Raw genomic sequence first — 24,121 nt, 5'->3', positions numbered from 1 at the left:
CCAATCAGGACTAATTAAGGTCAGGACCAATCAGGGTAAGAACCAGGGACAAGGCCAATCAGGTTCAGGGCCAATTAAGGCTAATCAAGGCCAACCCATCCCGACCCGGCCCAATTAGGGCAAGAATGGGTTTGGCTTGGCCCTATAGAGCTTAGGGCTAGGAACAATAATCCTTGGCCCTGAACTAGGGTCAAGGCGGTAATCGGGTCAAATTAGAACATATAGGGTTGGGCTTGAGATTGCAAAAGCCCGACCCAGCCCGGCCCAGTTCAGCCCTAAGTATAATTGTTATTTTCAATGGTTGAGTAAAGGTGCATTGGTAATTTCATTTGTCTTTATTTTAATTGACTGTATTATGTTCATTTCGCCTCTGATGTTAACACCATTGTAACAGTGTTAGTTTTCAAGTAATAAGTGTAAAATGAACCAACTCAACTCTGAAAAAAGAAAAACCAACTGATAAAAAAAATAAAGGCGTGTAACTTGAGCATTTAAAAACATGAGATGGATAGTTAATAGATCAGAATTTAAATTTTTGGGAGAATCAAATGTAAAAGTTTGAGCAAGAGAATCTTAGTAAACAGGGTTTTTTTAAGTATGGGGGAATGATACAAATTTGCTCTAGAAAAATATAACAATGCCACATCAGCATCAGTTAATAATCGAAGCTTGACAACGGGAGACCAATAGTAAATTCACGCAAGTACATGAGATAACATTGTAATTAAACAAGGAAACTATCAGTAGTTATCCCAAGAAAAAATTATTAAAAAAAAAAAAGTCAATACTTGCAAACCTTGAAAAATTGTGATTTTTTTTCAAATTAACTACAACGAAAAATTGGGTGAGCACGTCTCCTATCGGATTTAGTTCCCAAACATATATCTCAAGATTTCTAAAACCTCTCGTACGTAAGGCACAATTTTGAAAAGTGAGGTGAGAAGTGTGCGGGTCAGCCCTTCACCGATGTAACCTACGTCAGGTGTATTTTACCATACACGGTTACCTTCTTCGCACAGCAGCACCTGCAGGCCGTTGTTGTGCTGTCTGTGCTGCCGGTCCATTCGCCTGTTCCTCAGGCATGTTCATTGCTTGGGTGATTGTATTCATGACAATAAGTCCAAGAGGAATAAGATACATCCACTGGAACAAAAGGAGGGGCAAAAAACGATTAATGGACCTTTAAAGAATAAGATAAACTACTTTCTTTTTTCTCTTTTATGTTGGTTTTTCTTCTTTTCTTTTTTTCTTTTTTTTTTTTTTTTTTGGGGGGGGGGGGGCGGGGTGGGGAGATGGAGCTGTTATACTTACGTATTTTGCCCAGAAGGATTTCTCAGGCGGCTTTATTCCTTCACCCTCTCCAGTCTCCCCAAGAAGAGTTTCTTCTACAAAAGCTGGAGTTCTGCAGAAACCGAGCAACTATTTTCAGTAGAAGATAATCACAGCAGACACGTCACAAGAGTCAGCTGAAAAGACCCCAAAGGTAAATTTCCCACCACCAGAAACCAATTGGTACAGCCAAATCACTGGCCCATCTCTAAATCATGGTAATGGGTACAACTTTACTGAATTGATTCTTAATCGTCTCTGGCTTTTTCCTTGAATTGAAGCAGCGAACTGTAAATGACTCCATCCACTGGTCTCTGTTCTGCCAATCCAGCTGGTGGTGTACCAATTAAGCAGTAATCCTCATCCTCAATAATGAAAATGCTTCTACTCCACATTAGACATTGGAATTTCTCCTAACTACATGTAAGCTGAGACTTCCTTAACGAAGCTGGGTAGCTAAACAGAATTCTGGGGGTGTCTTGAAGAACAAGATTTTATCTACCGAGCTCCTCCTAGACAAGGCCTCTGCCAGAATTCCAATCTCCAGCCAAACTATTCAGACCTGGAGTCGGTGTTAGACCATTAACCTGACTCCACAGTAACTTTACCCAAGAGTATAGCAACTGGCCCCTTGGTGAACGTTCCATATAGCCACATGAAGCCAGGCTTGAGCAGGACAAGTTGGGGTACCTGCAACCTTGGCTGGCCCATGCACCAACCAAAACCAAAACAGAGACAGACTTGGGTCAAAAGCTCGTACACCGGGGGGGGCACCCAGGAATTCAGGAACAGCCAAACAAGATCCCATTGTACAAGATCTTCCAAAAACACACCACTGGAAAAACATCATCCAAGAACTCACAAACTCTTTACTACTTATCCCCAAACAAAACTAACACTGATAACTTCTCCATGACATGAAGTGATTATGCTTCTCGAAAACCTCAAAGAACTTTTTAAGGAACCAACTGATTCACATATGCAAAGGCACCAGTGACCACTGCACAATACTTAATCTGCATTTTTTTAATCAAATAAGGTTACAATACAAATGAAAAACTAGTAAGCTGGGAAAATTACCTTGGTGCCTGCTCACTGTTCTTCAGGATCGTATGGGAGTTGAACATCCACTTCACTGGCTGTGTGATGATGTGAAATTTAATTTAGTCAGTGCACCTAATACCGACTCCCCCATCCAGTATAATAATAATAACAGAAGTGACAAAAAAGGTGACACATAAGTTATGTTCTCTACCTACACCCACCCAGTATACATAAACAGTTAAACTTGCTTTCAAGTCATAGAGCAAAATTTGGTCAAAACTTGCGAAATTTTGGTCTATGAACCTCAAAACGAAAAATTAGGGGACCAAAAAACAGTCTCAAGTTTCGCTCGAAATTTCTACAGTTTCAACCGAAACCACAAAAATTTTGACATTGGGTCGACAAAAGAAACAAACCAGTTGGACCATAGGTCAAAACTGTCGAAATTTCGCATTGGGTCAAAATATGAACCATACCGGCTGACCCAGCAGGTTCAGTTTTATAAAAGTCTATTTTATCACACGAAACTCTACAAAAAGCAGAGTTTCAAGCGCGTAGACAAGGCAGAAGAGGGAAGTTTCTACCTCGTCTGTTAAGAGCTCGAGCAAAGCGAGGGGTGGTTAAGAGCTCGACTGAAAAGGAGAGGAGCGAAGTATTGCCATCTTTGTTCCATTCCTGTTGGTTAATGGATCGCTTTCGAAACTCAGATGCGCCAAGGGTTTGGTTTCCCCCCCAGATTTCGGCTTTTTCCCCCATGGTTTTGGATCATTTCGAGCACTTTTAAACACTCTTTTGCTGATTTCGGCCCTTCTTGGTAGATTATTTCACTGTTTTCAAGCTTTGTTGCAAGGTAACCTAAGTTTTCTCTATTTTTTTTATTTTTTTCCTTTCTTTCATGGTCAAATGGTGTTGGAATGTTTTGAAATTTTTTCCATGGTCTCTAGTAGGTAGATTTACAAGTGGTTGTTGTTGGATTTGATCTTCGTAGTGTTCTACTATTTTTTTCCTTTTTATGATTAAAAAAAAAAGTAAAAATTAACATCTTTTCCTTTGTTTGATGCTCAAACGATATTGGATTACGTTGAATTTATTATGTATTGTCTCTAATAGGTAAATTTACAAATGTAATTGATTATATCTGATTTTTTTAAGCGTTCTACTATTTTTTTATTTTTCTGATTTTAAAATATACCTAAAAAATTACATTTTTTTATTTGCTTCATGCTCAAACTATGTTGGATTGAGTTGAAATTATTATGTATTGTCTCTAATAGGTAGATTTACATATGTAATTGACTGAATCTGATTTTTGAAGTGTTTTACTATGTTTTCTGATTTTTCTTGTATTTAATAATTATTGTAAAAATTATTTTAATTATAAAAAATTATTTTTAACTAGGAAAAATTTTTAAAATGTTACTGAATACCTTAGTTTACAAGTAATGTGTGTTTAGTGTCTTTAGGATAAAAGTAAAGTGTTGGGTTTGTGTTTTAATGATGATTATTATGTATGTTTATATCAAACACAAACTTTTGAATCAGAGACTCAGAAGCACTATGTCAGACATAGCTTGGCAACAAGGTAGACCTCTAACAGATGACAGGAAGAAGTCAAGAGTGTAAATATTGTTTGAAAAATATTGGATTAGGTGGGGCCACTCGACTGAGGATCCATCTAGCGGGAGGGGACCGCAATGTGGTTGGATGTCCCTTATGAAGTTAAAGTGGCAATGGCAAAATATGTGAGAGGGCAAGAGAAGAGGGCAGAGAAGAAGGCAAAGAGGGATGAGTTCTAGACAGTATGCTTAGAGGAGGTGGGAGAGCAGAATGTGGATCCAAATGATTCATCCGATCAGAGCCAAAGATAAAGAGAGTACCCAAGATGAGTAGGGAGTCTTATAGACTCAATGAGATCAAGAGGACACAGAGGGCCATGGGTGCAGGGTCGTCTAGAGATCTGGATTTTGAGAGGGCAACTAGAGGCAGATCCAGTATGAGGAGCCGCCAGAGTGTCAAAAAGTCAGCTCCTTTACCACGGCCCCACGGCCTTGACCTAGTGCCACATCTACTGCACCTAGACCCAGTGCCATAGATCCGTGCCATAGATCCCAATGTGCAGATACTATGCATTGATCCTGACTTGTTTGGGAGGCCACAAACAAAACAAAAGAAATTAAAGCATATGTGGGGTAATGTGAAGGAGAAGGTGGGGATGGCCTTTTCTAAGTGGTGGCATAGTATTCCTGCATATGCTAAACAGGGGCCTTATTATGAGGCAATGGTGGATGAGATCAGTGGTGTTGGACATGGGGTGGGTTGGGCCAACCCCATATGAGATATATAATGTATATGTCCCACGGCATAAGGAAGACTTGAAGACCTACATTGATGGTCTTAAGTCAATGTGGAGGCACTATGGGGTGACGGTGATGTGTGATGGTTGAACTGGTCCCACTAGACAATCTGTCATCAATTTTATGTTGAATTATGATGGGAGTACAGTGTTCCTCAAGTTTGTTGATGCATCTGGTTACAAGAAGAACGCAAAATACATATATGGGTTGCTAAAGAGTGTGGTGGAAGAGGTTGGAGTCGAGCACGTGGTGCAGATTATGACTAATAATGGCTCCAATTTCAAGAAGGTTGGGATGAAGGTTGGGATGAAGTTGGAGAATCCCAACTATAGGCTCTTATGGACTCCTTGTGCAGCACATTGTATTGATTTGATGCTGAAAAACATGGGGCAAATCAAAATTGTGAAGAAGGTTGTTCAACGGGATCGACATGTGACCGCATTTGTATATAACCATGGATATGCATTAGATATATTAAGGAGGATATGTTGTGGTGACTTGGTGAGGCCTGAGGTCACAAGATTTGCTACAAATTGGATTGCCTTGAAGAGTTTTAAGAAGAAGAAAAATCAACTACGTGCAATGTTTGCATCGCAAGAGTGGTTTGATTGGCCCCAGTCAGATTCACCAACAAGGAGAGCAGCATGGGCCACCATATCCAGTGATGGCTTCTAAGCAAACCTAAAAGTTGTTGTGAAGCTTCTAGACCCTATGGTGACAATTTTGAAGTTGGCAGAACCAACAAAGGATACTAAATTTACCAAATATATAAGCTACAATGGAGATGCTGAAGGAGATGGTTGGGAAGGTATATCCTAAGGGCAACCAGAAATTCCTTGATATCATCCAAGAGAGGTGGGAGAGGCAATTGCAACATCCATTGCGTTTGGCTGGTGACTTGGAAGTTTTTAAATTTTGCAAGTTATTACTTAATAGTTAATACTTATTTAGTTCTTGACCGAACCAACAAACCAATGGTTTGTGGCCTTTAGTTCTTGACCCGAGCCAACAAACCAGTTTAAGAAAGGCGGTTCGAAAAACCCTGCTCCCTCTAACCTTTCTTCTCCAAGCTCAACGAAGAGCAACCCTAGCCGCCAACCTTCCACTTGCTGCTCCAAATCTCCTCTCTCCATTCTTCAATGCAGGTTTTGCTCTAATTATTAGGCTACATTCCTTTTCAGCCCTAAGGTAGACAAATCCCATACTCGATCCTTCCCTTCCTCTTCTTCTCCAAGTGCGGCATAGTGTGACTCTCACCTTCAGACAGCCCTTTCCTGCCACCAGTCCACGCCTTCGTACTTGTGTTTGCACCGCATAGATTTGCAAATCCATCTCGTTATCAATGGTCGTTGTTTGCCTGCAGCCAGTATCCAATATCACCTCTTGATTCGCCGTCTTCCCCTTACAAAACTTGATCTTCAAAGCCTCATTGAAGCACGACCAAGTAAATTCTGACTAGTTCTCGCGATAAACCCATTCTAACATTTGCCCTTCCAAATGTTAGATCGCCACCCATAACCATTGCTCCTCGATCTGGTTTTCCCTACAAAATAGCAAAACCTCAACTAACCATCCCTACACTTCTCCTTCATCGGAAAACGTAGACAATGCCATATCAACTCCCTTGAACTGTGACTGCTTTGATACCAATTTAATAAGATCCCTCAAATCCACCATAAATTCAATATCAAACAAAGGCATCACACAAGAACTTTAGGTTTTAATGGCGCCAGTCACCCCCTACACCGAATGGTGTCCTCAGCCAAAGGCTGCCGTAAAACACACATCAATTGCCCGATACCCTCTCCTCTCAATTCCCCCTATTTATAACCTCCTCAATCACCCCTCTCTCCTCCATGTGGCTACCTCTCAAGGTCCTATCATGTTGTTGCATCGAATTCACTACATGGTGCGGTCTGCAGAGATGGGTAAGTGGCAAAGGGAAAGCAATTCTTGGACATTCCTATGGGCAAGAGTCAACCAAACCTAGACAATTGACCAATTTTAGAGGATGAAGGCAATGTTACCTAGACTCAGCTTTCTTTTGAAATGGTGGTGGAAATTGGATGGGACCCCAAAATATCCATGCCTATGCTTCCTATCATGATGATATGCATGAAGCTATGAAGTTCATTGATGCCATGGTAGACAAAAAGTTTGCGCTTGGTAATATTCTTTATTACTCAAGTATCATGATGGTATGCATGAAACTACAAAGTTCATTGATGCCATGATAGACAAAAAGTTTGAGGTCAGTGATATTCTTCAAGGTTAACATTGGAAGAGTTTGTCAAGACCAGCAATATTGTCTACCTTCCTTGAACAGACTGTTGACATCCCAAACATAGAGCAGCATCCTCTATTCAATTATACACCTGGATAAAATTGTAGATTATTTATCTCCAACTCTTCCCTAACCTCTACTCAAAAGAGTGCTCAGCGAAAACCAGACCATCACTCATGACCCAATAGACTCACCCATCCCAACCCCAAAAAAGACAAGAGGCAATTCTATTTTAAAAAATAAATAAATAACCAAACGAGAAACCATATCCAATGCATTAATTCTCTAGGTAGAAAGCTGCAGACAAACCACTGCGAAGAAGGTTGTCTATAATGAAAAAGAGCATCATACTCACAAGTTTCAGCGGCCGAGGATACTGGCATGCCCCAGGAGAACCATAATTAACAGCCAAAATGTTCACTCCGTCCTGTTTTATAAGTAAGAACAATAAATAGATTAAAAGAAGAAAAAGAATATAGAGGGAGTTGTAAGAACACTATTAATAGGAACTATTTCAGATTCAACTAAGTTGCCATATTAAAAAAAGGGGATGAACCTGGTGCCGAATTGACTACGGTTAATTTTTCAGCGTGAGGTCAAGGACAAACACTATTAATAGGAACTATTTCAGGTTCAACCGTAAGTTGCTTGCTTGTTAATTTTTTTGGTCCTAGCTAGTTGGCAAGTAATTAGAGTTTTACTAGTAACCTAAAAAAAAAAAAAATTTTGTGGTTAAGTCATATTAGGTTGTTGAGCCCTAGTCGTCTAGTCCAAGTCCAAGTTTCTCATGTATAGCCACCACCTACGTTGTAAAATAAGCTGAAGATTAATGAATAAAGCTTAGAGTCGTGGAGTCAAACCACACGGCCTGGGCTGAGTAATTTTTTGAGAATTCCAGCATCCTTCTTCAACTCAAAGCAAGCATTCTTCCATTACAGAAGCAGCCACCTTCTTCCCAAGTACAGCCCTTCCCCTCCATTGCAACCCGATCCCAGTCCCTTCCCTCCATTGCAGCTCTATCCCAACCCCTTCCCTCACCTTTTCTCCCCAGCTTCCCACTCCCCCTTCCCCTTGCGGCAGCAAGAGAACCCTCCTTCCCCCTCTCTCTTTCTTGTGGCAGCTCCTCTCCCCCCCCCCCCTCTTTTTGTTTTCTTTTAATTTTTCTGAATCTTGCGCCAGAAGTGAAACAGAAAAGGAAGAAAGAAGAAAGAAAAGAAGGGAAGAAAACAAAGAAAGAAGGAGAAAAGAATATGGATTTTGAAGAATTCAAGATCTCCCCCTCCCTCTTGCCCCAAGGTCCCCCTACCCCTCCCAACCACAGGCTTCCTCCCTTCCCAGGTAAATTTTAGGTATCTCAAACCCTACCCTTATTGATCCAAATTATCTCATTCTTCTTCCCATCAACCCTAAGCTATTCCTTTTCTTTTCCTATCAACCCTAGTTCATCCTGTAGGATCTTCGGGTATTCACAAACCCTAGTGTCTCAAGACCACCAGCCCATCCTAATTTTGTTGATGTAAATTTTACCCATTTTCTTCACCAAGACCATTCCATTCTCAAGGTATAATTTCCCTAACAAAACCTAGGGTTTCCCTCTTCTCGAATTAACCATTACTTTCTCCAAATCATCCCAAAACCATTCCCAAACCTTCCCATACATAACCCTAACCTTATTGCGAGCCTATTTATTTACTGGTTCTAATCGAAGAGGGCTCTGGAAGGCTAACCCAGACCTCGGGTTACATCAATACCTTTTTCCTGCCTACACTCTTCTTCTTCTTCTTTAGTTCTTTCTTTCTTTTTCTTCTTCTTCTTCTTCTTCTTCTTTTTTTTTTTTTTCCTTTTGGTGGAGGGGGGGAGTGGTTTTGTTTGGGGAGGGGTGGAATAGGAGTGAAGGAATGAGAGGGTAAACGTATACACTCGCCAAATGAGCCCCACATCTGACAAAGCCATTAACCCATAAATGTGTCAATAAGCCAGTATCATAAAATGGAGACAACGTGTTAAGTGCCAATGACTGAAGCAGGCTGACAATTGCCCAATAATAGAGCCCATATTGGTTTATGCCTGTATGAACTATAAATAAATGGCCCAGTGGGCTTCTCTTTTGACTTACAGTAGGCAGAACCCTACAGCATTAGGAGCTAATACATGTAAATCCCTTTAAAAAGCAATCTCACATTCAAAAATGGAGATTTTGTAAGCTATACAAATTCACGTTCACCCTTCACAACCCCAGGGATTTGGAATTTATCCGAAGGCTGAAACTTATTAAGTAGCCTGTGTACCAGTAAACAGATGGACCGGCTGAATTCTAATCAAAAGTTGCCGTCACTTCATCACAGAGCAAGGCTAGCTGGTTGAGGGCTGACAATCAGGAGTGCACTTCTTCATCTTGAGAACTCAGGCACCAAGTTTGTCAACCAACAGAGTTAAAAACCCAAGTAATTGGTCAATGGAGAAGTACCAGCAATAACAGTCAGTCATGAACCTCATCAGACAACTGCATCTTTGCCCCCCCCCCCCCAAAAAAAAAAAAAAAAGAGGCCAGCAATGGACTACTGTTGCCAGCATAATAGGCCCCTATTGCTTGAGTCTCAAGCCCAACTATTGAACAAGTATATATGAAACAGACATTATTTGAAAACTAATTTGTCTTTATGTAGTTAGTCAAAGAGTATGAACCATATTAGAATAAGTTTCAAATTTACCAGAATGATTTCTTAGAATAAGTTTTAAATTTACCAGAATGATTTCTCAGTGGATTCACTTTCATTCATGAGATGGATTTTGGAAGTTAATAATAAGCAGAGCAAATTGCACTGACACCCTACTTTATGTTTGAAAAACACAGACACCCTAAAATTGGATTTTCATTGGACACGTTAGTCCAAGTTGTCACTGAAATCGTTAAAATCACGATTTCTTTCAATTCCAAAAATATCTCTATCAAAATATGAAGGGGGGAAAAACAGTGATTTAACAATTTTCAGTGACAAATTGGACAAATGTGTCCAATGAAAATCCAATTTTAGGGTGTTAGTGTTTTTCAAACATAAAAGTGGGGTGTCAGTGCTTCAAGGCCTCCATTTTGAGGTCCAGTGCAATTTGAACTAGTAAGTAAGCAGGCTGTACCATATGCTCCCATGACCATGAGTATTACATGAAAAGACAACTTGCTGCTATCTGAGTGGGTCTGTCAATTAGACAAATCAGTCTGGTTTTGATCAGGCTGAACAACCAAAACCACACCATCAAGGAAAAAGTCGGTTCGAGAGCTGTTCAGATCAGTTCAGCTAAATGGGCACTTATTGTGCCATTATCACGCACTACCATTTTGGTTTTACATATCATATCATACTATTTTATAAAAGCATGCATTGAAGAGTCATGGAAGTTACTAGTTAAAGGGTGAGAAAAATATTGGTATTTATTAGGAGGTGTAAAAATTAATATAGGGTGAACCCAGTGCCAAAGGCTTCCACACAAATAGAGTCCAGAGGGGCAATTTTCCTACAAGCCTTACCCCAGCAACTTTTTGCTGAGGGCTTGTTCGATACCTTGACCTCAAGCTACAACTACAGTCACAAAAGGAAACACATCAGTATTTTCCCTCTCCCTACTTCATACATTCATTATCAAAAAAGAAAAGGAGAAGATTCACGAATTGAAGAACCATCAATTAATTGTGATAGCACCCATACACATCCTGACTCCACTTCCCAACCCAGACCTTCTATTTGAGTACCCCTGAAGAATTTTCCGCACCAAATTGGCATATTTTCCTTTGAAATCAACCTAGGATTGATAGACTTAGGTGTCAGGCCTTTGTTTAATATGCTTGTGTGGTCATGGGCCTATCCTATGGGCCCAAAAGTTTAGTGCGTGAGGTAAGTGCGAAAACAGTTTAATTAATTGCTTTAATTAATGTACCTTCTGCCTAATATAAGTTATAAGGTCCAAATAGTCTTTTTAATGCTTTCATTTTAGTTTTAACTATCTTAGTCTAAGTTTTCTTTTGAGTTAGTTTCCAATCTTGAGTTAGAGTCCAACTTAGAATCCAAATAAGATTAGCACTCTAGCATATTATGTATAAATAGACCCCTCCACTTGATGGCAAGAGAACAAATCTCAATAAATGAGACAAGCTTGCCTTCAATCACTTTGTGTGTATATTTCTTTTGATTCTATCAATTAGTTTGAAGATCCAAGCCTTCGGAGTTCTGGTTCTATCAAGTAGTTTGAAGATCCAAACCCTAAGAAGGTTCCAAGTGAAATCAAGCTTAAACTCTGGACAATGGCTGTATAGGACAGCCTTTGATCTCCATCTTCAGGTGAATCCCAGGAACAGCAGGCTCCATCAAGGTGCCTGGTTTCTTAAACCCCATCCCCCCCCCCCCCCTTCATATCATCCTTTTTTATATTTTCTTGAATTTTCTTGTGTTCTCAGAGTTCAACATCCAAAATTCAAAGTCAGATCTCCTCCAATCTAACTGTCAAAATCCATCACAAACTTTAGGTGCATCATCCCCCAACCCCAGTGTCCTTAGAACCTAGTTTTACCCTATTCTGACGGTCATGTTTCAAGATATAGATATTTTCTTGAATTTTCGTACTATTGCAAACCCTAAAAGCAAAAGCATTCATATATACTAACTTAACCATCCAAACCCAGCCAAACTTGTAATCAAAGAGCTATTAATTTCCTCTTGGCACTCTTTACAAAGGAAAGAGAGAGAGCAGTCATTAACGGATACTCCTCCCTTTGTAGGAAAAGCAGTCCTGCTTACTGTTATACACTTTATGCAACTGCCACTCTCCTTAGGTTGTACCCTGACTTCCACATCCAGACTAATTAATGATATTACAGAACTATTCCCACTTCGTCCCCACATATAATTAGTTTTTTTCATTCTCTCCTAATAGTTAAATCTAATTTAGATATACTATCTTGAATAACTGCTCACTCCCTAACTTCTTGACTGTGCTTACAACCTTCTTCTTCGAAGCCAAGTTGAGGTAATCACAAGAGGAAGGAGTCAGTTACGGTTCTTAAGGTTTGAATTTTGTTTCAATCTTCACATTTGAACAGATGCCAACAAATATGTATATACTGTTTGGTTTTATTGACGCACCCACACATTAAAAATACTGAAAATATAGTAACTCGCATTAAATTTACATCAGTTCTTTTTGTCGAACCAATACTTAGGCCGCAAGTTTCTTTTAGTGCAAGTCAGAGCAGTTTTGGGATGTTAGTATTTGGTTTTGTGGTAATTTAGGCAGACATTTACTTTTTTAAATAGTATTGGACTGTATCTCCCTATTATAAATAAAGGATTACAAGAGAAAGGGAGGACACACACGATACCTCTCTCTCCCACCATAGTCTCTCGATTGAATTCTGTTCTTGGCTGCTTCATGGCATCAGAGCTTAGTTCAATCTAGGGACTCTTCTCTCTTTCTCTCTCTTCTAATCGACTTCAAAGTTCTTGCTGTTCTCTTGGTTGCAGCACCACAAAGCTGCCTACCAAGTTGGTTTGGTGCTAGTAAGATACACAAAATCTTGACAGGTATTTTTTATGCACCATTAAATCTTTTGTAACCTACCTCTTATCTCTACTCCATGGCTGAAGCTACAAAAGTTGAATTGTTTCAGATTCAAATCACCACCAACAAACTGAATGGCGTTGGTAACTATTTACTATCGTCCCAATCATAGTTGTCATGGCGACGAGGCGATGCGAGGCGGTTTTAACTAGTTGGGGCAATGAGTCGATGAGGCGCCCTCCGAGGCGCTTTTGAGGCGGTCGAGGCGTTTTAGTGTACATCTCATACACTAATTCATTATAAATATATAATAAAAAAACTAATATTAGCCATTTAGCCTACCTTAAGTCATCCAACATACTACAAACCACACATAGTAAGACCTAAAAAATCTGAAAACATAAGATGAAGATGATGACTAAAAAAATTATTGTACATGGTGATGAAGCTGATCAGCCGATGCAGTTGTTAATTGAAGGATCCATCACAAGCAAATCAGAAATTTAGAATACAGAATATTGAGTGAACCAGGGGAGCCTGTTGCAGAGGTTAGTTTCTATTGTGATCATCAAATTATATATGTTTAGAAATGTTGGTATGAATTAATCTGGAAGTTAATTTGTGTTTTTGTTTTGGGTTTCAGGTAAAGCAGAAGCAATCATGCAAGGGTGAACCAGGGGAGCCTGTAAAGAAGAAGGTTTACTAATCGAAGCAAAGCTGATGGAAACAAAGCATCAATCTCAACTGTTTGATGCTGAAAACAAATGGTTTGCACATGGTGCATCAACCAAGCTTCTGAAAAATTCATGCTTGGGAGCAAATCGCAGGGAAAAAAATTCAAAGCAACATACAGTGATAATACAGTCATACACCAAGCAGTATGCAACAACCAAACCAAAAAAGAATAAGAAAAAAAGCAAGTTGTAACAATCTTACAATCGCAGGAAGAAAAAAAAAATCCGGCAACATACCGTCGCCTGAGATGGTGACCGACGTCGCTGCAATTTGATCGCTGCAACTACAGTGGCCTTCGTATGAGCCTATGAGGCGGGGGAAAAGAAAAAAAGAAGAAGCAGAAGTAAGAGTAGAGTGACCAGAAGTAAGAAAGAAAAAGAAAAAAAAGTATTCGGCGACTTACCGTCGCCTGAGATGGAGACCAGAGTGACCAGAAGTGACTCGCTGCAAGCCTGTAACCGCCGGAGGAGTTGCAGAAGAAAGAAGAAGGCTGAGATACGGTGGAGTTGCAGAAGAAAGAAGAAGAAACAGAGTCGCACGAGTCCAAGACTCCAAATCCTTCAAAGGCTGTCGCCGGTGACGCTGGCTGTCGCCGGTGATGACGCTAGTTGTTGCCGGTGTCACTGGTGTCGCCGGTGGTCGCTGTCGGAGTCGGAGATGAAGAGAGTTGCAGAGGGAGAGTAGCAAAGAGCGAGAGAGAGTCGGAGAGACTGAGAGAGAGAGCGAGAGGTTAGGGTTGAGACGTTGATTCAATCGATTTCAATAATCTCGTTTTCTCCTTTTTTTTTTTTTTTAAATTAATTTAATGTTACAAATGATAATATGTAATAATATGTAACACCTATATAACAACTCACCCATTAGATTCTTTCCGATTAGAATCTACGTTTCAAATTAAATTTCACCTTTGATTTGGAATCAACTAATTTACAATTTCTAAACTCCCAATAACGCGATTGCCCAGTGCAATACGGCGTCCGAGTCGTCTGAGGCGACGACTCTGAGGCGCCCGCCTTATGCATTTTGCATGAGGCGACCATCGCCTCAGGCCTTAGAAACCCGCCAAGACACCAAGGCGTCGCCTAGGCGACGCCTTGACAACTATGGTCCCAATCGGTGATTGCCTTCATACGTCCCAAAGGAAAAGAAAAACATGACACAAGATCCACCAAAATTGGAGACATCGAATGAAAAATCTGGTACAGAATTCGAAACATGGAGTAGAGACGGTTCCACCATTAAAATCTGGATCTGGAACAGTGTTGAGCCACAAATTGCCAACAACATCATGTTTAATGCTACTGCACAAAAATATCTGCGATGATCTAAAGGAAACCTACTCTAGTGAGAAAATATTTCCTGTATTTACCACCTCTATTAAAAGTGGTTCAATATTACACAAGGAGATCAATCCCTAGTTGAATACTACAGCACGTACAAAAGGATACGGGAAGAATTAGTTGTTTACCAGCCTTCTTTTACTATAGATGCAGAAAAATTACGAGAAAAAGGGCAGAAATACAATTGGTAAAATTCCTAGCTGATCTTAACCCAGATTATCATCCCATTCACAACCAAATCTGACAAGCGAAAAGGTACCATCTCTATCTGAAAGCTTCTTTAGATTACAACGCATAATTCTGCAGGAAATATTGCTGCCCAGCCTAAAAACAATTCAGCAATGGTGGCTAGTCACGGGCAAGGGTTCCCATCTAAAGGTAGAGGAGCCTCAGTCCGTGGACGTGGTAGGGGAAGAAATTCAGCTTACTCTGAAAGAGCATCAAGGACATGTACTACTGTGGCAAACAAAACCATACTGAAGAAACATGTTGGGCAAAGCATGGTAGACCAGATTGGGAAGACAATATTAACAATCAATATCGTTCTGAAGCTGCAAACACTGTTCAATTACCTTCAAGTTCAAATCTAGGTAGTTTGGCTACTAAAGACGAGATAACCCAGATTCTTCAACACGTTTAACAAATTGAAACCTCTCTTCAACCTACCTCAACTGCGACATTGGCACACTCAAGTAACCTTGTTTTCCTTTCTTTTAGCACTAATTCTTGGTTGATAGACTCTTGAGCCTCTTCTCATATGACAGGATATTCCATCCTACTTCTAACTTCAAAGAAATTTCTTCACCCATTATATTGGCCAATGGAACTACCATACCTGCCACAGAAATTGGAGACGTATCTCCTTATCCCAATTTCACCCTAAAATCTGTACTTTTCATACCTAATTTTCCTGTCAACCTTTTATCTGTTAGTAAGCTTTTCCGTGACTTTAATTGCACTATTGTTTTTAATCGAGCTTTATGTGAGCTTCAGGACAACAGGACAGGGAGAATGATTGTTTTAGGACATGAACAAGACGGATTAGACTACTTGGGAATCAACTGCCTTCAATTCTATTGCTATTAATTCTGTCTCAGAACCGAGTGCCCTACAATGGCATAGATGTTTAGGTCACTTATCTTTATCAAGACATAGACTTGTAGTTCCCTCTATATCTTGAATGTGAAGCTTGCGAGCTAGGAAAATACCATAGAACTTCCTCACCTTTATCTGTTTCCAGTAGTCCAAAAAAAATTTATTTAGTGCATTCCAACATATGGGGTCCTCGTAAAATTTCAAATCGATTCAGTTATGAATATTTTGTGACTTTTGTTGATGATCATTTTCGAATGACATGGTTACAGTTATTAAATCTGTATCTGAATTTATGATGATTTTTCAACAATTTTTTACAGAAATTCAAACACGATTTGGCAAAACAATTAAAAATTTTCAGTCAAATAATGCTCTAGAGTATACAGAATGACATTTATGTATTCTATGCTTCAAAAGGGACCATCCATTAGACAAGTTGCTCTAAAACTCCACAACAAAATGGAGTCACCGAGTGGAAAAACGGACATCTCCTAGAGGTTACCCAGTCACCTTTGCTGCACATAAATGTTCCTAAAAGGCTTTGGTGTGGTGTTGTTTTAACTGCCTGTACATTGATTAATCGCATGCCCTCGTCGGTTCTTCAAAACAAAATCCCCTTTCAAGTGGCTTATCCGGATCATCACCTGTTTAGTCTCTCACCTCGAATTTTTGGGTGCATCTGTTTTGCTCATAGTTTTCATCAGTCAGATAAATTGAGTCCTCAGACTATCAAATGTATATTTTTAGGTTACTCTAAAATCCAAAAAGGTTATAAATGTTTTGATCCTGTTACCCGTCGTCATTGTGTTTCCGCATATGTCACCTATTTCGAAAACACTCCATATTATTCTTCCCAACCTGATTCTGAAAGATTTGATCTTCCTCTTCCTGTAATACCCATACCTGATGAGACACCTCTGATTCCTATACAGACTTATCAAACAAAGAAGAAAATGACAGATGGTCCCAGGCAGAATGATCACTCACATGTACCTACATCAAATGTACTTCCTATTGCTGAAAGTTCTGCAGACCTACCAATCACTCTTTGAAAACCTAAAAGATTTTGCACTCAGAAAAATACAGCCAATGTCACCTACCCCATGACCAACTTTGGAGCTACCTCTCATTTACCTTCAGCCTATCAAGTTCTTGATAAATCCCATAATGATCACCCTATACCAACTTCCAAAACCGAAGCCCTAAATAATCCTGGCTGAAAGGCTTAGATGGATGCTATGCATTCTCATAAAACTTGGACATTAGTGGACCTACCTCCTGGAAAAGAAATTATAGGGTGTCAATGGGTGTATGTAGCTAAATACCATGCTTATGGGAAATTTGAGCGCTTGAGAGCGCGTCTTGTGGCCAAAGGAAATACCCAGACATATGGCCTAGACTATTTTGAGACCTTCTCGCCAGTGGCAAGATTAAATTTGGATTGGCCCTTGTACCAATTAGATGTCAAAATAGCATTTCTATACAGATAACATAAAAACTTATTTACAGCAGCAATTTCAGATCACTAATTTGCGCTAACTAACCTACTTTTTGGGAATTGAGGCGGTAAGAAGTCAAAAAGGAATAACCCTCACCCAAAGAAAATATGTCCTTGCTTTACTAGCTGAAACTGGCAAACTTGAGTATACCTTGAAAACCCAATGGATGGAAAATTTAGCCTTGATGATGATAATGATGATGACTATGAAGACCCCCATAGATACCGACAGCTTGTGGGAAAGTTAATTTATTTAACAGTCACACAATCAAATATTTCTTATGCAGTGGGGATGGTGAGTAGGTATACGCAAAAACCTAAGAAGAAACATGGGGGAGCTCTATACAAGATCTTGAGTTATTTAAAGGGTGCTCCAGGAAAAGGGTTAATTTACAAACCCAATGCAGGTATTGAAGTTCAAGCATACTCACATGCAAACTGGGCAAGTTCAACAAATGATTGAAAATCTACCACAAGTTATTGTACCTTCCTTGGTGGAAATCTCATCACTTGGTGGAGAAAAAAACAAACCACGGAGGCACTTTCTAGTGTAGAAGCTGAATACAGAGCAATGGCTCATATAGTGTTAGAATTACTTTGGATTAAGCGGTTCATGTAGGAACTTGGATTTAGAATGCAAGAACCTATGAAACTATTCTGTGACAACCAGGCAACAACCTAGATAGCCAAAAATCCCGTCTTTAGGGAGTGCACTAAGCATATTGAAGTGGATCTACATTTTGTTCTAGATGAAGTACAAAAATGCACCATTGTTACCCATCTAGTCCAATCACATGATCAGTTGGCAGATTTGTTTACTAAAGCAGTTTATGGACCCTCCTTGAAATATGGATGTATTAAACTTGGCCTTGATAATGAATGCTCCGACTTTAAGGGGGCATCGAACAAATACTTGGGCCGTAAGTTTCTTGTAGTGCAAGTCAAAGCAGTTTTGAGATGTTAGTATTTGGGTTTTTTTTTTTGTTGTAATTTAGACTGATATTTACTTTCCTAAACAGTATAGGACTGTATCTCTCTATTAAAGGATTGCAAGAGGAGGAGTGGACACACACGACAAACCTCTCTCACATCTTCTCTTTCTCTTCCACCATAGTCTCTTGATTGAATTCTGTTCTTGGCTACTTCACTTTTAAATCTTTTATGGTCCACATTCTATTGGTTCTGGTCTGTGTCATTCAGTTAGTATTGGTTCCATAAAACCCAAAATCAGGTCAAAGTAGAAAAGGGTCTGGGCAGGAAATTGACACCCCAAAGTGTGAGACAGTCATAATATGAGAAACCATTGATTAGTTAGAGATTGACCAAGGCCAAGGCCATAGAAGTAGAGGCCTTTGTCATATGCGATGCAGTATCTGAAACCTACAAGTCCAAGACCAAGTGGAGTGCCAAGAGAACCCCCTAGGTTTGCTGCCCAGCAGCTTATTTATAGTTTCATTTCAGTTCTTCAGTGTACTCAACAGAACCCATGGTAGAATTGTAATTCTGTTCACTTGAGGGGCATATTAGGCATGTAAGCCTTCTTTTTTAGACATGTGGTTATTATTATCTTATTCAGTCCTTGTACAGCTCTAACTCTAACTATAAAGGCCTCCTAGTATTAGAAGCCAGTTAGAAATTAGAATGAGGCTGGAAATTCAACTCTCATTAGTATATCCAGGTTCATAATTTGTATAAATACGCCCCTCCACGATGTGGAGAGATCAGACTGAACACTGTATAATAAAAGCTTCTCTTTGAGTAAGTCCTTCTGTGCTTGTAAGTAAATCCTGGCTCTGTCAATTGGGAATTGAAAATCCAAGGTAAAAAAAGGTTTTAACTTCTGAAGGTGAAGTAAATCCTAAACACCTACGGCTGGTTGAACACCAGAGCTTAACCTCTGTTAGAAAACAAGCTTTAAATAATCAAAACAGCAGTTGAACTTGAACAGAGAAAAGAGAGAAGAAGAGAAGAAAGATGAAGAACCAGTAGAAGAGGCCAATGATTCTAGCTTAAGAGTCTAGAATCACATAGCCCTTTTATTTATAGCTTCTAATAAATATAATACAACTTGAGAGACAAGTAATCGTCCTCTAGAAAAAAAAACAAAAAAAAATGCAGCTTTAGTAACTTTCCAACTCCTAAAATAGAAAGTTCTGAAAATATAAACGACTACCAAAATAGAAACTATGCTTTCTAGAAACTCCCAAAACTTATGTAGCAAGACTCCTACATTAGAAATAGAAAGTAGAGTAGCATCACTAGCATAATACTGTTCACGTGAACAGACGTGAACAGTATAGCCCAAACTTGCATATACTTCAACACTCCCCCTCAAACTGGAGTATACACAAAGAAAACTTCAGCTTGTACAATAAGAATAAACTTGAAAGGTAGCACCAATCTTAAATTGTGTAGCAATAGCAGACGTCGATAAACACTGAGAAAACTTCACCCAGGAGATAATCAACACCAACTTAAAAAAAAAACTTTAATTCTTCATGTCGAAAGAAACATCCAATAATGAGAACCATCGACGATGTTGAAGACAAACAAAGTCCATAAGTATAGCAGGATCAAAGACACTATCCCCATAATGGTGGTAGTAAGGAGAAATATCCACGCTAAATCTTCAAAATTGTAACTCCAAAGTCCATATAAATGCTTCGCAAGAAGGCAAGTAGTAGGTAGGCAAAAGGCACTATCCACATAATGTAGGTAGTAGGAAGAAATATCCACACTAAATCTTCAAAATTGCAACTCCAATGTCTATATAAATGCTTCGCAAGAAGGCAAGTAATAGGTAAAGTATAGGTGGGTAAAAGGCAATATTGATTACTGTGGACCAAGTAAGTATGTAAAAGAAAGTATAGGTTACTGTGGACCAAGTAAATAAGGTAGTATGGGTACTATGGACCAAGTAGGTAGGTAAAAGACAATATGGGTTACCGCAGACCAAGTAGGTAAGGTAAAAGACAGTATGGGTTACTGCGGACCAAGTAGTTAGGCAAAGGTAGGTAATGATATTGTTGTAGAATGCCATAAGTTGAGGATAAAGATCTTCACAAATAATATCCATCAGCACATCTTGAGTAGATATGGAATAAGATACCATTCTCCCCCTCACGTGTAGCATTATACATGGACAATTAAAGTATGAGCACAAAAGAAACCCAAGAAGGAAAAGTAGCAGCCACAGAGCAGAGTATTATTCACCAATAAAGCTGATCAAGCAGTAGTAAATCGTCTCACTAATCAAAGTCTTGTTCACCAAGGAAAAAAATTCTGGACCACCACTAACCCTCAAATAGGGCAAGAGCAAATTAGATCACGAGAAAATTACTTAACCAGCATGGAATCTCAGAATTGCGTTAGTCGCTGCAGCAATCCACTATAATATTCAGCAATGGCATCGACGAAAATACTTAGAAACCAAGTAGAATCAGACCAATAAGGCAGAGAATACCTCAGAAGAAGTGCAATAACAATTGTTGCAGTAGCAGATAATATTAGATATGTTTACCCAAAAAAAACAACAGCCACTGTAAGTGAAAATTGGATTAAATTCATAGTTAATAAAAAAACATCCCAGAGATCCTCGCCAATGCAACTGATCTTCAGAAGAAAATAGACGCCTTGCGCTGTACCTCGGACCATAGCAGCAAAATCTCGATATAAAGGAAAAATAGTCCTCTAGGTCATTGTAGAAGTATTAGATAAAGAAAAGGCTAAACTTGATTCTGAAATAAACAACTGAAGTAGTAGTAAAGCAAGATGGTAGTAGCAAAAATTTTTTGAACAGAGAAATTCAATGAAACAAGGGTACTAGTATACGACTTGCAGGCTGCAGCAGAACTTATAGCACAAACAATGGAAGACAATACTTAGGTCTTGCAATTTGAATTATGGGCATATTTTCGCAAGAATCAAGAGGAATCCTAGGACATCAGTATAGTGTAGATCAAACTTCCGATTTGCACAAAAAACAGGGTAGTAGCAACCTCAGTTGAATAAAATAGGTAGATAAATCTCTAAAAAGCATGGGCCTTTTATAGTATTAATACATAAATACTTGGTGCTTCAAAAGTCAAAGAAGGACAGCCATTCACAATTACTGCAGCGAAGGTTGGGGCTGCCCTAGATAAGAAAGGGGAAAAAGAAGAAGAAAATAAAAAATAAAAATTGGGCAGCCAAGAGAGAGAAAACAGTCCCTAGGCTGATTAAACTTGCTCTGATGCCATGTTAGAAAACAAGCTTTAAATAATCAAAACAGCAGTTGAACTTGAACAGAGAAAAGAGAGAAAAAGAAGAAGAGAAGAGAGATGAAGAACCAGTAGAAGAGGCCTATGTTTCTAGCTTAAGAGTCATCACATAGCCCTTTTATTTATAGCTTCTAATAAATCTAATACAACTTAAGAGACAAGTAATCGTCCTCTAGGAAAAAAACAAAAAAAATTACAGCTTTAGTAACTTTCTAATTCCTAAAATAGAAAGTTCTGAAAATAGAAACTATGCTTTCTAGAAACTCCCAAAACTTATGTAGCAAGACTCCTCCATTAGAAATAGAAAGTAGAGTAGCATCACTAGCATAATACTGTTCATGTGAACAGTAACATGAACAATAAAATAGCCCAAACTTGTGTACACTTCAACAGTCTTCATTTTCCACCAGAGTATTGTACCTCAAGGCTCCATTCAGGTATTACTAGAAATCTACCTCAAATCTCGTTCTTCTATCACACTTTTTTCTAGTTTTTCAAAACTCTTCTTTAAATTTTGGAGTTCCAACAAAGCCAACAATCCAGGTAAGATGTACACCAAGCTAACCTGTAGATCTGTCATACACCTTAGGTACATCATCACCCAATCCTAGTGACCTTAGATCCGAATTTTACCCTATTCCAACAATCCAAACCCTTTGACAATCCAATTTTAAGATTTAGGTATTTTCTTGGATTTTCTTACTCCCCAAAACCCCAAACAAGAACCCTTATATCTTCTAATTTAGCCATACAAACCCAACCAAACTTGGGGGTCATCATCTCCCCTACATCCCCTCCCAGTTTCATCCCATTACCATAATTGTTCATCCCATATCTCAAGAACCAGCCTCATCCTACCTAAATCTCTCCAAAACTAATACCAAGAAATTCAGAGGCCATGCTAACCCAACCAAGGCATTCAAGGGCATGCTTAAAACCAATTGGGGAACCCACTCAGGAACCATCCCATACACAATCCCCGAATCAGATTTGGGCCTGGAAACTAGTATAGCCTAAGGCTGCATAAATATGACTCATATAACCCTTACTCCTTCCCCTTCTCTTCTATCCTTTCTTCTTACAACATCTTCTAATTAATGATGCCAAACTCAATGGCTAAGGCAACAATCAAAAGATGTTTTTCTCAACTTCAGATGCACTAGAGTAGATATTTCTTCATTCAATAGATGAAATTATCCTTGAAAGAGATCCTGAAAGGTGTAATCCTCTCCCATGCATGTTAGTGTAACCCAATTCTAGGGTTACGGTTTATTGAAATACTTCCCTAGAATTTAGGTTTAGCCCAAAATCATTCTTATGGAACCAGCAGTTGGATACCCAAACCTAGGGTTTAAAGGTTTCTATTAAACCTAAATGAGATGGACAAAACTTGTTAAATATGGTTTCAATCATTATGAATTGTAGAGATGGAAAAGAAGACACTCTTGGGATCTAAATGGGTAAGGATTTGGGTAATTTAGTTTAACAAAACTAAATGGGTTGGTATTGAAATGGTTAGTGTTTTAACATATCCTTGTGGCATGATCATGAGATACCCAAAATCAATATGGGTTGTAACAAAGAAGCATGGGGTGTACTCAGTGATACCTAATCTCCCCTAGGGTGATCAAGGAAGCCTGCGGTTGGGTAAGATGATGAAAAAGGGATGGATAAAAGAGATGGGAAGGTTCCTTCGATTCTTGAATGATTCTTGGCAGTCTTCTTGATTATTTTCTTCCTCTCTTCTTTCTCTCTTCTCTTTCTTTCTTTTCTTTTCTTTCTTTTTCTCTGTGCTTTTCTTTTCTTTTCTTTTCTTTTCTTTGCTTTCTTCTCTCTTTTCTTTCTTTTCTTTTCTTCTTTTAGACCTGCTGCAAGGGAGAGGAGGCAAAGGGGAGGGGGGCCCAATGGAAGAAAAGGAGGGGGAGGGGAACCACAAGGGTTAGGAAAGGTGGGGAGGGGTTTCAGGGTATCATAGGGGTGGGGGAGGATTTCTTGGAGGCTGCAATGGATGGGGAGAGGATTCTTGAGGGTGCGATGGTGGGGAGGGGTTTCATGGGACTGTGATGGTGGAGGAGGGCTGCAGGTGAGAAAGTAAGAAGGGAAAGGGGATGGGGACTGCTGGACGTTTTGAACTGATGCTGGAAGTTGGAGAAAATCTCTCAAAATACTCAACTGTGGCCCTCCCAAGAAGGCCACAATCCTTTCCCTCAATTCTCAGATTCTTTATTCATTCAACTTAAATTTACAATGAGTAGGGTGGGCTATTTATAGCCTTACACAAGGAGGGAAAGACTTAGACTCTAACTGGGAGACTGACTCAACTGGGGTTTCCTTTATAGACTAGGATCCCCCCTTACAACTAAGTAAATAACAACCACACAAGTTAAAGAAGTTGATACAACCAGAATGACTAACCAAAGTATGTTCAGTTTCATCACCCCGTGTAAGTGAAATCGGTCTCAGTTGGATGAATAATCTAGTTCTTACTATGGTTAAGTGATGCTCTTCGCTGCGGATTAAAGAATTTAACTTGCAATAGAAGACCTAATTATCCACAAGGAATCCTAATTTAAAATAGATTTCCAGCGGCATTAGAACTCACTTCTGACTCAAATAAGGAAACAAAACAGACT

General features: G+C 39.3%; 1 protein-coding gene across 1 annotated transcript in view; it reads right to left on the bottom strand.

The window, feature by feature from the left end:
• Nucleotides 1–708: 708 nt before the first annotated feature.
• Nucleotides 709–24,121, bottom strand: part of LOC149022151 (ER membrane protein complex subunit-like protein) — a 33,540-nt gene continuing 10,127 nt past the window's right edge. Inside the window, exons 5-8 of the mRNA XM_089150320.1 lie at nt 7,367–7,438; nt 2,410–2,468; nt 1,312–1,402; nt 709–1,143 (exon numbers count right to left, since the gene is read on the bottom strand). Coding sequence (XP_089006446.1) covers nt 1,003–1,143; nt 1,312–1,402; nt 2,410–2,468; nt 7,367–7,438 — 363 coding nt within the window. The 3' untranslated portion in view covers nt 709–1,002. The remainder of the gene's footprint in view (nt 1,144–1,311; nt 1,403–2,409; nt 2,469–7,366; nt 7,439–24,121) is intronic.

This window comes from Hakea prostrata, chromosome 3 (genome assembly GCF_041222555.1).
Source record: "Hakea prostrata isolate BN-2017 chromosome 3, UWA_Hpros_2, whole genome shotgun sequence".
NCBI classification, from domain to species: domain Eukaryota; kingdom Viridiplantae; phylum Streptophyta; class Magnoliopsida; order Proteales; family Proteaceae; genus Hakea; species Hakea prostrata.
This window is presented reverse-complemented; position numbering and strand designations above follow the sequence as displayed.